Source organism: Clinocottus analis, unplaced genomic scaffold, assembly GCF_023055335.1.
Source record: "Clinocottus analis isolate CAN_PGR_092001 unplaced genomic scaffold, fCliAna1.0.p SCAF_10, whole genome shotgun sequence".
Classification (NCBI taxonomy): Eukaryota; Metazoa; Chordata; class Actinopteri; order Perciformes; family Cottidae; genus Clinocottus; species Clinocottus analis.
This window is the reverse complement of record NW_027175821.1, coordinates 10,524,224-10,540,369: the sequence shown is the minus strand read 5'-3', so window position 1 is coordinate 10,540,369 and position 16,146 is coordinate 10,524,224. Positions and strand designations below refer to the sequence as shown.

General features: G+C 42.7%; 2 protein-coding genes across 5 annotated transcripts; both read left to right on the top strand.

The window, feature by feature from the left end:
* The first annotated feature begins 176 nt into the window (after positions 1-176).
* LOC137792161 (zinc finger protein 260-like) lies at positions 177-5,731 on the top strand. The gene is made up of 5 exons (XM_068587678.1): positions 177-402; positions 934-1,328; positions 1,559-1,683; positions 2,582-2,642; positions 3,250-5,731. The coding sequence occupies exons 2-5, from the start codon at positions 1,025-1,027 to the stop codon at positions 4,536-4,538; spliced, it is 1,779 nt and encodes a 592-aa protein (XP_068443779.1). The 5' UTR covers positions 177-402; positions 934-1,024; the 3' UTR covers positions 4,539-5,731.
* Positions 5,732-5,775: 44 nt separating this feature from the next.
* On the top strand, positions 5,776-16,087 carry LOC137792167 (transcriptional repressor Rhit-like). Of its 4 annotated transcripts, none has more exons than XR_011078086.1 (6): positions 5,776-6,730; positions 7,531-7,649; positions 7,782-7,923; positions 8,252-9,225; positions 10,512-10,592; positions 15,965-16,087. XR_011078086.1 is itself a non-coding variant. In XM_068587705.1 (5 exons), the coding sequence occupies exons 1-4, from the start codon at positions 6,340-6,342 to the stop codon at positions 9,208-9,210; spliced, it is 1,611 nt and encodes a 536-aa protein (XP_068443806.1). In that variant the 5' UTR covers positions 5,776-6,339; the 3' UTR covers positions 9,211-9,225; positions 10,512-11,622. The 4 variants fall into 4 exon arrangements, 2 of the variants coding, with proteins under 2 accessions (XP_068443806.1, XP_068443792.1); XR_011078087.1 differs by lacking the exon at positions 15,965-16,087 and adding an exon at positions 13,964-14,846; XM_068587705.1 differs by lacking the exon at positions 15,965-16,087 and having other exon boundaries at positions 10,512-11,622.
* Positions 16,088-16,146: the final 59 nt, after the last annotated feature.

The following is a 16,146-nucleotide window of genomic DNA, read 5'->3' as shown; positions in this document are numbered from 1 at the left end:
ACGAGATCCGCTGCACATGCGCGGAGAGAACGTGTTTCGTTAACTTTTCCAACCAACTATTTTTCACAACCCTACTGTTTCACATTTATATTGTTTAAAATAAAACACACTGAACGATACAACAAGTATACGCTTACTAAGGCACTGTATAGCAATAGTGACGTGGTGCTGACGTCACCTGTTCCGCCCTCTTGGCGATGTTGAGTGAAAATGGCGTATGGACGTTTCCACATTAGCGTGTGTTTGCTACACGTTGACTAACTAGCAATACACCGATGCGGCAGACTACGCATTAAGAAGGCAGCTCTCTATCAGTCGTTAAACTGTTCGTGTAGCAAAGTGTCTGTGGTTCAGATGAAGTTAATCATCGTAGAACTACTGTCGTTCTTTTCGCGCCGAACGGTCAGTATTTCGCAAAGATGGTAAATTGCCCGCCATGTGGACGTTATCAACGTCTCCTGGCGTTAAAACATATAGCTAGTCATGTGTTCGTGTGCGTAATGTTAACAGGGACCGAAAGACCATTCTGCTGTCTATCTTTACTGGTAAAGTGGTTGTGAAAGAGGACGATGGTCGGTTATTCATCTAGGTTTCATTCATTTAGTTTATTGTGACGTTATTTTGTACATATTTAATGGCACCTATTGGCGCTAAATTGCAATGGTCATGCCTAATGCCACGTTGGACTTATTGACCTTTAAACAGTCTTAGGCTACGGTGGGTGCTGTTACTGATGAATGGCCCACTTTTTGTGCGTCTGCTGGTTTCTCCTTGAGTTAAAACATCACAGGTCCATCTTCATATGCTTGAAACAGTACTCCGAAGGCTGAGAGACAGTTAGGGGTCGGATGGTGAAAGGAGAGCATCCCTCTCCCTGGGTTTAGTGCTCCTATGTAAAGCATACCTAAACTGATCTCTAATATCTCTGTTTAGGGGCAATTGGTGTTGGGAAGGGACCAGTACAGCATCACACAACAGGCATTGATCCAAAACATCTGTAAGCTGCTCCCACCCGTCTTCAAAGATGTCTGACTTTCTCATGAGAGCGTTCAGGGCCCAGCTGACCACATGCATGGACTCAGCCCTGAGGAGAGCTGTGTTTGAAATAATGATGATCTTCGAGAGCAGTCTCCATGACCATCAAATGGAGCTGGCACAGAAAGGAGAAGAGGTTGCTCAACTTAAAATAAAGTTGCAGGGAGCCGAGGTTAAGCTGAGCGAAATCGAGCGTGAAGGCAACAGAGGAACGGAGATGAAGAAACGCGAGCCTGAAGATGTCCCAAGTGGCCCTGAACAAACTTTGGCTGTTCCTGAGATTGATTTTGAAGGTATGTCGTTCAAAGGAGTTGAATCACTTGACACAATATGCTGCGTGGAAGAAATGTTAGGACTAAATGTATTTAAGAGCAACATTTATAGAAGAGAACTACGTAACAAGTTTCAGTTGCAAGTTTATTTGAGGGTAGCCCAAAGAAAGCCTTTTTAACTGCATGCAGGTCAATGTCAAACACATCACAATATTCCATGTCTTCTAACTTGATCATCTTTGTTTGTGTAGTACCTGATGACTGGTGTGCTCCCCTGGGCTTCGAGACTGCGACCAAGCAAGAAGAAGGCTTTTGTCCCAGCGTAAGACTGCGTCCGCTGTCCATCGCCCTGTGGCCCATTTCAATCACGCAAGAGGTGTGTAACCGAATGGGGAATCCGGATGTGATAACATTTCAGTTCGTTGATGACACGATAATATTACAACAGAATAGATGGAAGTTCAAAGTGGGCATCCGTCTGCACCAGACAAGATTGTTGGTGAGATGGGTCGTTAAAATTTGATAAAGCTCCAATGAAGGCCACATATTTCAGTGAATGGATCAAACACTGTGCATGATGCTTGATTGATCTACTGAAACACGACTCTTTGGCTCACAATGTCACTACAGCCAGTGTTACGAAGTTGACAAAACATCCTCGTGTTGTCAGATATTGAGGAGAACTTGCTTCCTATATTTTATTACCAATATAAATGTTATTTTCTAGTCTTACAGGCCAACACAGCCATTGATTTAGGCTCCTTGGGAGAACTCAATTTTGTATTATTGTGCTATAAATGAGCTGCATTTAACATTCAGGCAATTAATATAGCAGCAAAAAAGCCACCCTGTTAACGTGGAGGTGTAGCACCCACCCTCAGATAAATGCTGTGAGCAACATTTTGAGAGCCAATTGAAATGCTCCTGTGTTTCAATATTGCCCTTCAAGGTTTAAGGGGATTGTGTTTTAAAACAAATTATTGTGTGCAGAGCCTCTGGTAAATATGGGATATATAACCAATATCTGCGCAAGGATTCCGCTGCATCATTATTTTGCTTTTCCCCAGCTGTACTGGGTCATATATAAGGAGCGACAATATCCACTTCATATTTAGACCAAATAATTGAAAGTCTCGGAAGAGCCAAAGTTCATCTAACTTATTGTTGCCAATGCAGACACAGCTCTGCATGTACATTTCCTCTTCTTGTTTTGTATTGGTAATCACTGAAGACAATACTGGAGAAAACTAAAGGCTTTGGGTTGTTTATTTCAGGTTGTTAACCATGACATTGACTCCCATCAAAAAAAAAAGGGTCTCAGGAGATCCAAGAGAGGTGAGTTTCCTTTTTTATTTAATCTATCATTTATTATTTTGTGCTGTAAATTATATTTATTATTGTCAGAATGACTTTTGTAATTGCCTTGTTAATTCATTTACACATTTGCATTCATATAAATCTATTTTATGACTTCCAAGGCTTGTTTGTGGTGCTTACAGCAATGTAAACTGTAAATCAGAAGTATAATCCTTTTCCAGAATGTGTCACCCTTACTCACAGTGGGGAAAAAAAATTGTGATTTACACATTTTATAGAAATATTTTTCTAGTATAAACTGTTCTGTTGTCAGTGTATTACCCAGGATCCAAGTGGTGATATACAGTACTTGTTTTATCCCCAATAGGTTGAGTAGTAGACAAGCACCTGCATACATTATGTGTACCTGCAGGTATAACAATGGTTTGTGCACTCAGGGTCAGATCGGCGCCGTGCCTTGCTCACGCCGCAGTATCTTCCTAGAGAACTTTTGGATTTGCACAATACACACATGAGTAAACGTTGAGTAAACACAACCAGGGGTGAAAGTAGGCCAGTATGGTCCCAATATTCTGCTGTTCACTGGATCACAGCTATACATTTTTGCTATGTATATCTTTGACAGGTTCTTCATTAGACAAGAGTTGCACAGACACGGAACAAGTAAGTCGACGTCCACCGGTGAGAAACAACATGAAGAAATTGATCCAGGACATCAAACAGGAATATATTGACCCGACAGACGACGCCAGTCCTAAAAGAAGAGTAAGACATGTAACAGGAAAAAAGCAAGACAGTAGGAAGAAGATCAAAAGAGAGAGTGAAAAAATCGCAGCAGCTGAGTCTGAAGAAAAGGAGGCAGAGGAAAATGACAGTGAAGAAAGGTACCCCTGCAAGTTTTGTAAGAAGGAATTTGATACATTGTTTGGTCGAAGTGTGCATGTACGGTCACACAAGAAGTGCACAGGTTGCAAAAAGGAGTTCCCTTTTCCAAGTGCTCTTCTGTATCATAAAGCATCTTGCAAAAAACTCAAGAGATTGTTGGCAAATAAAGCTCAGTCTACTAACTCGCCAGCAGCTGAGTCCTGTGCTGAAGAAAACCTGACTGCTGAGAGCAAAAAACAGGTGATTGTTAAGCAAAGGACACCTTCCTCTAACAACAACAACAACAACAACAACAACAGTAAAGCATCTATCCAGAAAGAGGGGTCTGCCAAAAAGTACTGTGTACATTGCAACAAGATGTTTCGCAGCAGTTGGATGATGAAACAGCATGAGCGTATTCATACTGGTGAGAGGCCATACTGTTGCAGCGTGTGCCCAAAGAAATTCCGCGTTAATCAGGCACTCAAAAAGCACATTTTGAGAATGCACAAAGACGAAACAAATAGCATTGAGACACATGCAAACCATGCAAGGATCAAGCCTCTAGAGGAGCCTAAAGATGGGGGTGAGGATTTGATGATTTCAAGGAAAGACACAAGTCAAGCGATCAACCACAACAAATTTGAGAGAGCTCGCAATCCAGACCCCGAGCAGAGACCAAAATGGAAAACCATGGGGACGCGCTGCCCTGATGGTTACATCTGTGCATTGTGCCAGAAGGTCTCTAAAAACAAATACCTGTTGATTGAACACTTTCGCACCCACACAGGTGAGAAGCCCCCCAAATGTGACCAGTGTTTAGCCGTGTTTCGTTCTCGTGGGCAGCTGAGCATGCACAAGCAAAGTTGTCCTGCTCCTCTCATGGTGACCCAGTGTGACTTGTGTGAAAGGAAATTCTCCTCTCAAACAGAGCACATTAAACACATGTCTAATTGTCACAAAGAGCGGCCTAATCTATGTAAGTTTTGTGGGAAAGGCTTTTTCACAAAAGGTCGCCTCAGGAACCATGTGCAGCGTTACCACAAGTAAGCCAGCATGAAGTTGGCACCACTTTCCTGAGGAAACGGTGGATGTTGTCGTTTATGCTCTTACCGGGTTCTCCCCACATGTAACCCTTTTATAAGTTCGTTTTTTTTTCCTTCTCCAGTTTTTGAGATGTGATAATAAAATGTTCTAAAGAAATCATATCAGTATTCTCCGTCTCGGTTCAACAGTGCTGTTAAACCAGTAATACAAAAAAAAGAAATCTTGTGTCGTCCAAGTTCAACATAACTCATTGTGTCACTTTAATCTAAAGTAAGAGCACAGATAAAACATCAGTGTCTCTGTCCAGTGATGCTGTAAAGGGCTCCAGTCCCTCACCAAGTATTGCTGTTGTATTTATTAGGTTTAAAAATTAAGCCAAATATTTCCTTATGTCCGAAATGTATAACTAATTTGAAAAAATGTGATTTGGTTAAGAAACCCTTTCCGGAAAAGATTTAGTGGAACTATAAGTTTTTGGCTAATTCACCGCTACCTGACAGAACGAGGACATTTAAACACTCCACTGCCTTAAAGTAGACTTGCTCCTTGACTACAGTATCGGCTGCAAAGCTCGAACTAACACACACTGAAAGAAAAGCCTTGGTTTAAGCTGTATGACAAAATCTCTACCTGTTAATAATCTGTTCTCTCACATTACACAGAATACCTTCAAATGCACCAAACCTTTTTTGCTGAAGGTAAATATGTACAAAGTTGTCTACTGTTTGCCTTAATCACAAATTGTTCTGTTTGGTATCAAGTCTCCCAAGTTTTTGAAGAATTCAAAACCACGTCAAGCAAAACAATCTTTTAGATAACCAGTGTCTGGTGATGTGCTTGGTTGTGGAGGCAGACTTTTGGACTCATCTTTGTACAATGCCGTGCGTTACTTTAGATATATTGTATTACTTTACAGATATCTGAAAAGATTACATTGTCTTACATATAAAACAATTTTTTCATCTGATGCTTAAGTCAATAAATAAGCCAAAATAAAAGTTTGCATATTTTACTGTTTGAGCTGTTCCAAAAGTTGATTTATTTTGTATTGTTTGTACACTTGTATCCACATGGGATAAACATACAACCCTACTGCTCTTTATTTTTCTTTAATATAGGTGATAAAGTATAATTGTGTTCCGAGACTTAGACATTGTTGATATTTCCCCCCAATAAAATCCCAATTTTATACTTTTCCTTGCATGATTTTATGAGTAACGTTAATGCAGTTTTTATTTTCTTAATTTCTAATATTCATTTTACACCTCTGAATGTCCCCCTTTTCAACGCAACACATTTATTCTGGATCTGATTCCTGCGGCACAGAATCTCGCAGCTTTCCTATCGCGAGACTTGCGACACATCACAGACATCAACCTGCTAGCTGGACGACGAGCCGCCGTATCTCTGAGCATGACTGAAGTCCTTGCACGGATCAAATGTTAGCTAGTGACCGAGTCTGACCAGCGGCCTGCCGAGAGGCGTCCCGCCCCGCGTGTCTGGGGACCTCAATTAGCTTCAGGGCTCCCACTCACACGGGCTCCGCCTCGCTGGCTCCCTTGTTGACACGTTAGCTCCTAAAACTAGCTAGCATCGCCCGCTCACAACATGTTGTGTGGTCGCTAGCTAGAAGTGGACTATGTTCTAACTAACAGTAGCATTACCTTATCCGATCCAACCCTGGCTTCATAGCTTTATAATATTTGACTAAAATTACAGTGAGATTGTTTAATTAAAGCAAACTGCTGTTATAGATACCCTTTTCTATTGGGAATGGCCTAGCTACTTAACATGGCAACAACTCATGGCAGCCCACAGATGTAAGGGCAGAGGAATGGACAGTGGTCACGTTGGCATCATCGTCCCTCAACGGTCTCCGGAGGACAACCGTAGACTCTTTAAAGCGTCGTCACCAAAACAAAAGGCGATGGAGTCGGCGAGGAGCGCCTTCCACGCGCAGCTGGCCGCCGTCATGGACTCGCTGCTGGCGGCCGCCGTGTGCGAGATCGCCAAGATCTTCGAGGGCAGCCTGTGTGAGCAGCAGGCGGAGCTGGCGCAGAGAACCGAGGAGATCTCCGTCCTCCGAGGCAAGCTGGAGAAAGTGGAGAGGAGGCAGAGGGCAAAGGGGGGAGGGAGCGAGGAAGGGGAGATGTCGTCCGGAGACGCCTTGAGGCAGCAGACTCTGGCAGGATCAGGTATTACAGCTCACCTGTTAATGTTCAAAGTCACGAGTTAACGTCATGGACTACTTTGGTCAGTAGAATATTACAAAATTGACATGTTGTCCAGGTAAATTCTGTATTTGAATTCTGAATGTGTCACGTATGTAGTTGATTCTGTACACCAGTGTTGCTCTTCTGTCCATGAGAGAGGGATCTGTTGCTCTCCCGAAGGTTTCTAACTTTTTTCTCTTTCTGTTAAAATGTTTTTGGGGAGAGTTTCCTGTTCTGATCTGAAGGACAGAGGGCGTCATACGTGTACAGATTGTAAAGCCCTATGTGGATTGTAATTTTGGGTTGTACACGATTCATTAATTTCAAATGTATCCTAAAGGCCAGTGATTCTCAACCTTTTTTCAGTGATTTACCCCTGTGAAATTTGTTTTCAGCCAAGTACCTCATAACCAGTTTAAAACATTTTTGGTTTAAACAAATGTAATACACATCGCTGTGCCATCAGTGTCTAATAAATTTACAAATTTGTGTAATATAACACATGGTTTATAAGCTTATTATATTTTTTTCAATATTTATTAAATAACTATATTTGAATGGTTACCATGTAATCTATTTTTTTTACGTACCCCCTGGCATGGCTTCACTTACCCCCATTTGAGAACCACTGCTATAGGATTTATTTGTTTTAAAACAATTACTCTTTTAATATTTAATTTTGTATTTATACCCGCTTTTTAACATATTTTTTTTATCAATGCTACTCTACTCACACCACAGGCTTTACTGATGCGCTGATATACTTTTTTTTCTTTTTACAGGATTGAATGTGGGAAAAGATATGTCTTCTCATTCAAAGCTGGTAGAAGGACTTAGCCAGAGCCTCAGTGGGCTGAAAGAAGAGGCCACCGGCTACAATGGTGCTTCAGTAAAACACGAGGTCAGTCCCTTCCCTCTATGTTTTAAAAGTTCCTTGTACAATAAAAACGGAAGTAATGAAGCATTTATTATTTCAGAGCATCCAGTAATAACAGTTACTACTCTTTTTGTTTGGCTTTTGTGCGTCTTACAGACCAGTTTTATTTATTCTACACAGCGTGCCGGATCTCAACCTTCTCTTGGGTCTGTCGCTGTTCAAGTCCCAGACGGAAGCCTCGCTGCAGGGGACCAGAGACAAATCAGTACTCTGTCTGGCTCACAAGCCAAGGCCAAATGTAAGAAGTCACAAGATTATACTCCTGCTATTGACTATTTAGCATGTTCAATACGAGAGCAAGATGGTCTTGCAACTCTTTTGAGTGCAAAGGTGTCCAGTATTTCCCACAGGATTTTGAGGTAAATGTTGTATCTTAAACTATTTGGCTACTTAGTTAGGCTACTTTGCAGATTCTGATTCTTAATACAAAATATATTTCAACTAATGAACTATGATGCATTGTTAAGTAGTATATTACCAAATTGTTGAGTTTGAAAATAGAAATGTTGATATAGAAATGGCGAGATGAAAGTGCACTAATTTTTTTTTTTTAAATTTCTCTACAGTGTCTCATTGGGATCAGGACGGTGCCGACCACACCTCCACCCCTTTTCTCTCAATCTCCCAGAGCGGGCGTTGCTCCCCCAGACCTGACCCAGGCCTAGCTCAATCAGGGGAGTGGTTACCAGGGTTAAACGCCACACGTGGTGGAGTGTCCGGTCTGGAGAATCTGCAGACGGATGGCACCAGCTGCTCTGAACCAGCTAACAGCAGTGCTGCTGCGAGCTGGACCAGAGCAGTCTCCGATGAGGCCAGCAACGAAGGTGACGACAGCTCCTTCCCTTTCCTGGACCAGGAGCCTGAAAACCACAACTCCAATCAGAACTCAGTGCAGGGCCAAGGCGGGGAGCAGAGGGTGGCTCGGCAGGTTCAGCCCCAAACCCCCTCTGGAGAATCACCATGGAGACCCAGAGATGACAGGGGAGGGAGAGGCCCCATCAATCACACGCGGCGGCTCACCACCTTCGGCAATAGAGACCCTCTTCGACCACAGTCCAATTCACAGTCGCTCACACTGCGACACGCAAACACTCTGAGCCACCCTCCCGCTCCCGGCGGAGGGAATGGACGACCCTACACCTGCCCATACTGCACTAAGTGCTTCACCTACCCCTCCCACCAGCGCCGACACCTGTTACGCCACACAGGCGTCAGACTGCATCCATGTCAGTTTTGTGACAAGAGCTTCCTTACTCCCTCGGAGCTTACTGTGCACACTCGCACTCATACGGGGGAGCGGCCTTTTGGCTGCGCTCAATGTGGTAAACGCTTTGCCCGCAGCGGGAACTTGAGAGCCCACCAACGGGACGTCCACATGGGGAAGAGGCCCTTTGCCTGCACAGAGTGTGGGAAGAGATTTGCCCACAGGGGGAACCTGAGGGTGCACAATCACAGAGTCCATCAAGGAGATCCCTACTACATGGACGAGCAGCAGGAGCCCGACATAGGCCCTAATCCCATTTGAAAAGTTTGAAAAAAAGTAATTGCTCCGCACTTTAATTTTGTTTGCAAAATAAACCTTAGGAAACCGTAATTTATTTCTGAACACTTAACATGTTCTGGTTTTATTTGATTGTTAGCTTTTTAAATTTCATATGGGAAAACTTTAAGATTAACCACCATCAAATTTGATAAAAGTTGATACATGGTCAAAGTACATTTTGTTTAATAACGTTAAAAGTAGTCCCAATATCACTAACGTGGGGTATATGTCAACCGATATAATGTACCTGATAAAATATACTTCTCATCAAAATATTTTGAAACACAACAATACAAGACAACTTGAAGAGGACCCTGACAAAAGGCTCAAAATTGAGTGAAAAATTAGGCAATCGTCAATAAAACATTTAAAAAATATATAAATATAGGAGCTAACTTATTCTTTGGCCAGGTTGTTTCTGTGATATGTGTGAGCCTTGTCTTGTGAAGGAAAAGTCTCCCGTCAATGTTAAAACCCATCTGGAATTTATCCATCACTAAAGTTGGGTGAAAATCACCCGAACACACGCCACGTCAGTGAGCAGCAAGAAGCTGTAGAAGGACACACGCAACTCGGACAAAAGCAACACAATGAAAATAACAAAACAACAATTGTTTGGGTCAAAATCACCCGACATTAGTGTTTTAGGGTTAAGTGTCTAAATTTAATGTCAGAATTCTGATTCACACTCAAGCTTTGTATGAACTATACTGTAAATGACTGGATACAATTATCCATTAATGAGAAATATTATCTACATCCTCCAATTATCTTCCCGATTAGTGAAAAGTCACTAAACATATCTGAGCACCTTTTCATTGCTTGAACTGAAAGAACTACAAAATAATGTGTTTCTTATTGCCCATCAAGTCCAGTTGTTATTAGATTTAGACGTGGCATGCGGAGGTAGGTTAGCACGTCTCTTCCTTCAAAGTTGTGCTAAAGTACCAGCCATCTCCTCAAACCTTTTATTTTTGACGTTGTAAAATGGAAACGTGTTCTTGCAACTCATACATAACCGTGTTGTTAAAGAGGAACTGTGCTTTTTTTTCTCCATTCTGTTTTTACAAGGTACAATTAAATAATCTACAACAAAATATATATATGTTTTTCAGTCAGTCATTAACGCATTGTTCAGTACGATTTAACATTGTTGCACCATTCTTTGCCAGACACCAGGGGGCAGTGTCCACACAAGATACTGCTATAATTGGATTTGGACGTCATTGCAAATAGATTTGTGTTGCAGTCAGCATGTTTAACCATGTGCCCTATATTTGCAGATATTTTTCCCTGATGCATGTACTGCCATGCCACATCCCCCATGGTCTATAAGCATGTGCTGGTAAGGCAAAAATCTGAATGTGAGTATTTGAGTCCTTCTGGTTACTGTGTTAGCCTGTGCAAAACCTAACGTATCGTGTGTGCCTGTAAAATCGTGAGCAGTGTTGTGCCTTTATAACATCATTTTACCTCAGTCCCTTTTTGTTAAAGGATAGTTTCATTCTCATCCCCTTATGGATGACAAGACAGCAGTCCCTGCAATTGTCCCTCATCTTCACATCAGCCCTGAACACATTCCATCCTAATTTGATTTAATTTAAATGGTAGGGTAAAACATCCACATTCAGCTCATATGTTATTTAGCTTGGGTTTCTACCATAGTAACAGTGTAATTGTTTCCACCATATAGTGTTTCCCCTCTGAGCTGCAGTGGAGGGATAGTAACACAACCATTAAATGCCATCATCAAAACACTCTAACTCTGATAGATAGCCACTTGATTTATTGTCTCAGGACGCTGAATCCTCATGTAGCTTCAACTGAGGTGTGGTTTCCTGCCCGATCACGTTACACAAAGGCCTCGAGAATGTGGGATGTGTCGAAGGTTGATGAGACATTTGTCCTCGTCTCTCACTCTCCCTTCCACACGCACACTCAACTGCTGAGAGAGGCTCGGCTGAGCCGTGGCCGTGTATTCCCCAGGCTGCTGAGCCCTTGGTTTGCTCATTGAAAGATTACATTCAGTGACCCGCTCCGGTGACATCCCCTCCCCCAAAGGTCACCTGTATCTGTCTCTCCCTCTGGGTTCTACGCACACAGTTATAAAAGTGAAATTGTTTTAAGGAACGCACAACTAAAGACCAACCCTACACTGGGAATGGGTCCATGTCTTACTTATAGAGTTTTATGTTTATGGTTTCATGGGTCAGTTTAGGGCTGTGTGTACGTGAGTGAACTGCAGTTAACGTGGAGGATTGAATCCCCACCAACTAAAGCTGGATGCTCTTACAGACCATTAAAAGAATAAACTGTGTACGCACTGTATTTATGTGCAGATGGAAACCTAAATCTATATGCCAATTTGGGTCTCAAATAGGTGTGTGTGTGTGTGTGTGTGTGTGTGTGTGTGTGTGTGTGTGTGTGTGTGTGTGTGTGTGTGTTTGTGTGTGTGTGTTTTCATAGGCAGAGGTCACATAGGCTTTGCAGTGTTTTCTGTTTGCATATTTGGTTATGCGTAATCTCCTTTCTGCTCTAAGCAGCTTTTCCCCAGGGGGGAGAGGCAACAAATTAACAGTTGACCACGTTGGAAGGACAGCGCACTACGGGTGCTTTTACATATATGTGTTAAAAAGGCATATGTGTTTCTGGTAATTTACTCACATTTTGCTTACAGCAACTGTGGAAAAACTTGATGAAATATTTTGACCCAAGTGTAATGTGTCACCTAAGTGATTTATTGTGATAAACATTTGACCTTTCTGTTTGTTTTCAAGGTCCGCATGTAATAATAATAACTATATCCCTGACCGATAACCATGTCCTAGTGTTTATCACAAGGCCACAGTGGTATCATTCTGTTGTCCAGCTATAATATGCTCTTTACCTTTTATGTCACCATGTTTCAGTTTATTTTTCTAAACCCTGAGGCTGCTGCTTTAATTTGCCCGAAAAAAACAACACACTTTCAACCTCCTGCCATTCCCTTGCCCTCAGCCCACTGAGCGATTCCATCGCCATCCCACAATCCTCCAGGAGTTAAATTACCCTCCTGACAACCCAGTTACTGCACCCTCCTCCCCAAACATGTCATATAGATGTAAAAAAAAAGAGTGTTTGTACACCTCTCCGTCTTTTCCGTGTGTGTGTGTGTGTGTGTGTGTGTGTGTGTGTGTGTGTGTGTGTGTGTGTGTGTGTGTGTGTGTGTGTGTGTGTGTGTGTCGGGGCTATAAGGGGTTTTGTGTCGCCCCAAGGCTGCTCATAATCTCTCCCAGTCCCACCACTCCCCAGGGGCTGTGGTTTCATACGGGTTGCCATTACTGTAGTGAAACCCCCCTTTAGGGGATTACAGCGCTGTCTCCCGCTCAAGGCTCCGCGTTGATCCATCGTCTGCTGACTGTATTTAAGCACTCGCTTAATGTGCTAATAGTGTTAGACTGGGGAGACGCTGCAGAGCTTTTAACTTTCATCTTCTAAAAGCTCTTTGTCTGTTGGAAATGCTGGTTGCATGGCTGCCGCCTTAAGTCCACTGGTAATCAGTCACAATCAGAAAATATGAAGTGAGGTTCTGGATGTAGTTGTGACATGATAGCGAGGGATTTTTTGTCAAAGACGCCGAGGGGATTGTTTTCCTGTTATGTTATGCATCCAGTTGAGTGCAGGGACAACTTTCCTACTCAGACAGTGGTGTGTGTTTGTACGTGTGTGTGTGCACGTGTGTGTGCGTTTCTCTCCAAGGCGCTGATGAGAAGTCACTGGGCCACGGTTACAGGGTCGAATCTCCCCTAGACAGAGGGGTGGGCTGTTTCTCCCCACATTTTGGGGGTCACGGAGCATGATGGAGGGCTGGAGTAGGAGTACATTATCTTTCTCCTTCAGAGTTTCCTGTGTTGTGTGTGTGTGTGTGTGTGTGTGCGTACGTGTGCGTGCGTGCACGGATGAGTGTGTTCTCCACAGGCTGCTCTTGGGTTGCTAAGCAACCCTGTGTCTGCACATTGAAGTGGGGGTGGGAAGGGAGAGAAGCACCAGGTCAACAGAGACAGACACTCGCAAGCATTGCTGCGTCTGATTGGACACATCGGTGCTCCTGATGAATGATGCTGATCATTATCGCGTTGACCGGCTGGAGGCCTTAATTGTGTCGGGGTCTCAAAGCCCCCCGCCCTTCTCCAGAAGTCCATTCACAGGATCAGAAATGAGCCGTAGAGTCTTCTTGTAACAGTGGACATAGATGGACTGTCCAGTGTTAGATTTATCTTTGGTCTCATATTCTTGTCATTATTTACTCCCGGATTACTCTCATAAACAATCAGCTGTGATGAAGCAAACCGTATTCGCCAAAAATCTGATTCTCAAAGACTGGAAAACATTGTTTCAAAAGATGATCACAATAATTGATTTCTTACATTTGGAAAACTTAATTTAAAACATTTAAACCACCAGTTTCAATGGAACAACCCTTGTGTATTATCTTGAGGCAAGAATGAATGTAGGTTGATTTACAGCTTTTTGATACCTGCTTTTGTTTATCACTATTAACCAACGTAATAGTAGAACATATTAGTTATCGTTCCTCTTCCTCTTCTTGTTTATATTTAGCCTCAGGGCGTTTTGATCCAGTACATCCAGCCCATCCTCCCCTCTACTAAAAGTGTCTTAAAACATCATGTGTGCCAGCTTGGATGTTGTGGTTAAATGTATCGGACCAAATGACAGTAGACACCTGTGTCCCCAGCATCTCTACTGCAGGAGATGATGCGAGGACGCAGTGTAGCTCAGATTCACCCGAGGGCAACGGGTCCAAGTGACGTTGGGCGATCACGCACTGCTGTCACCAAGGAAACGGGCCCAGTCCGAGGCCGAGCATTCACGGCTGAATGGCAGACAGAAATGAGTCCGGTCTCACAGACTCCCGGGGTCCAGCTCGGCAGGTTAACGAGGACGAGCTGAAGTGGATTTACTGTTTCTGGGGGAGAACTTTTTTTTTCAAATTGTGTGCAATTTCTTGTTCTGTTGATCACTTCATGTACTTTACAGACTTTTTCTGTTGTGGAGAATTTTCGTCTTGCATAAATATACATTAAAACAACTTGTACGCACTCTAAATAGTTGTTACACCCAAATAGAAAAAAAGCTTCTGCCACCTAAATATAATGGAATTTTTTCTGAGTGGAAAAATAAAGAAAAGAGCTTAAACTTGACTCATCACTGCACATTTTCATTCTAAATTTAGTGAACAACAAATTGACCTGAGAGATTGCAAAATAATAAACTTTATTCAGCACAAACAGGCCTTAACTGCAAACAAAATATAAATGTGTTTTTACAGCTTTAGCTAATCTATGGAAGCATGTCAAAGAATACTTAAACCAATACAACATGAGTGTTGTCTCGCCTCTTCCTTTCTGCTTTGGATTTGGCAAATGGGTCAAATCTCACACTGATGGGACCTTCAGAAAGAGCTAAACCAAACCTTATGGGTTTATAGATTTAACCAGAGGGGGGTTTTGGCGGCATATGGTTGGGGTGAATAGGTAGAGACTTGCAGGTAGCACAGAAGCTATATACGGGAAACAGTGGGTGGGCTTAGGGAAGCTTTGTGGTGGATGTCAGGCTGGCAGGGGGCAGTTAGAAGGGCAGATATGGCAGTGGAGCGTTGCCCATCATTGGGTAGGAGTGGATGGGGGAGGGCCATGCTGGCAGTCTTGGAGTAAGTCAGATAAACAGCTCTTCTTGTTCCCTACTGTGGGGGGGTTAGAGCCTGGTGGCAGACAGCCAGCACCAGTGATGGCACCAACTGTCACTGGCAGCCCCTCACTCCGCCACCGTGCTGGCTGAAGCCTGTGTGTGTTGGTGCGTGAATTTAAGTATTGCCTTTACAGTCTGTAGTTATTTCTGGTCCCTTCTCGTGCAAGGCAATTTGGTTGTACTATTTATCCTGATATTAGTATCAGCATATCAGAGTATTTTTTCTAGGCTTTTTGTATAGTGCAATATGACAACTGATGTGCAACGTATAAGTGTGTGAATCAATAACATAAGTCTTTATATTTCCGATAATAAGCCTTAGGCTATATGAAGAACAGAAACGATTAACATCTGGATTGATTGAAAGAAAATTCATTATTATAAAAAAAAGTTATTGTCACAAGCAAATTTGACAGATTTCTGAAATGTGAACACCTGTTAGTTGTCTTAGTCTTCGAAGTAAATACTTAATATCATTATTAACTATCCCTCCGACTCAGGCACTGTACATTTTGACAGACATCTTTTAGACTGAATGATTAATTAATAGTTCAACATTAAAATAATCAATAATATCCAATATATTAATACCAAACAAGTAATCTGTTTTCACGCCCTTTAGTGTGTGCGTGGCGTGCGCGTGTGTCAGTGGTGTGCTAATTGAATTATGTCAGGTGAGTCCTGTAGTTGTCACTGTACCACGGTTCATACTGAGCAGTCAGTCAAGTGAAACGGTCCTAATTGCATCCGCTCTCCGGGACTCTACTTTCCCACCCTTTATAATCACAACCTTATGAGACACTGTCAGTTCCGCTCTACCACCCACTCCATCCCTCTGTTACTTTTCTAAATCAAATGGTCAACGACACAAAAAACACATAATTGAAAACCCAACACCTGATCAACAACAGACAGAAAAAAATAATATAAAGGTAAAATAAGATTAACTCATCCTTCTCTGTTTCACTATCATGCTTAATACCTGCAGTCAGTGGTCAGGCAGATCTCAGCTCCGTGAGGATTGGCTGCACCGATGAGTGGGCGGGGCCTGCTCTGATGCATCACACACGTACCAGCGCAGCAGGAAAGATCCTCTCTCTCTCACTCTCCCTCCCCCTTTCTCCACCTCTCGCTCTGCCTTTCATACATACGCCAGAGCGCAGACTGCAG

Coding starts and splice junctions, on each gene's coding strand:
- LOC137792161 (XM_068587678.1), top strand. CDS start 1,025: ATGTCTGACTTTCTCATGAGAGCGTTCAGGGCCCAGCTGACCACATGC. Junction 1,684..2,581: donor CCATTTCAATCACGCAAGAG/GTGTGTAACCGA, acceptor TGTTTATTTCAG/GTTGTTAACCATGACATTGA. Junction 2,643..3,249: donor TCTCAGGAGATCCAAGAGAG/GTGAGTTTCCTT, acceptor TATCTTTGACAG/GTTCTTCATTAGACAAGAGT.
- LOC137792167 (XM_068587705.1), top strand. CDS start 6,340: ATGGCAGCCCACAGATGTAAGGGCAGAGGAATGGACAGTGGTCACGTT. Junction 7,650..7,781: donor GTGCTTCAGTAAAACACGAG/GTCAGTCCCTTC, acceptor TGCGTCTTACAG/ACCAGTTTTATTTATTCTAC. Junction 7,924..8,251: donor CTCACAAGCCAAGGCCAAAT/GTAAGAAGTCAC, acceptor ATTTCTCTACAG/TGTCTCATTGGGATCAGGAC.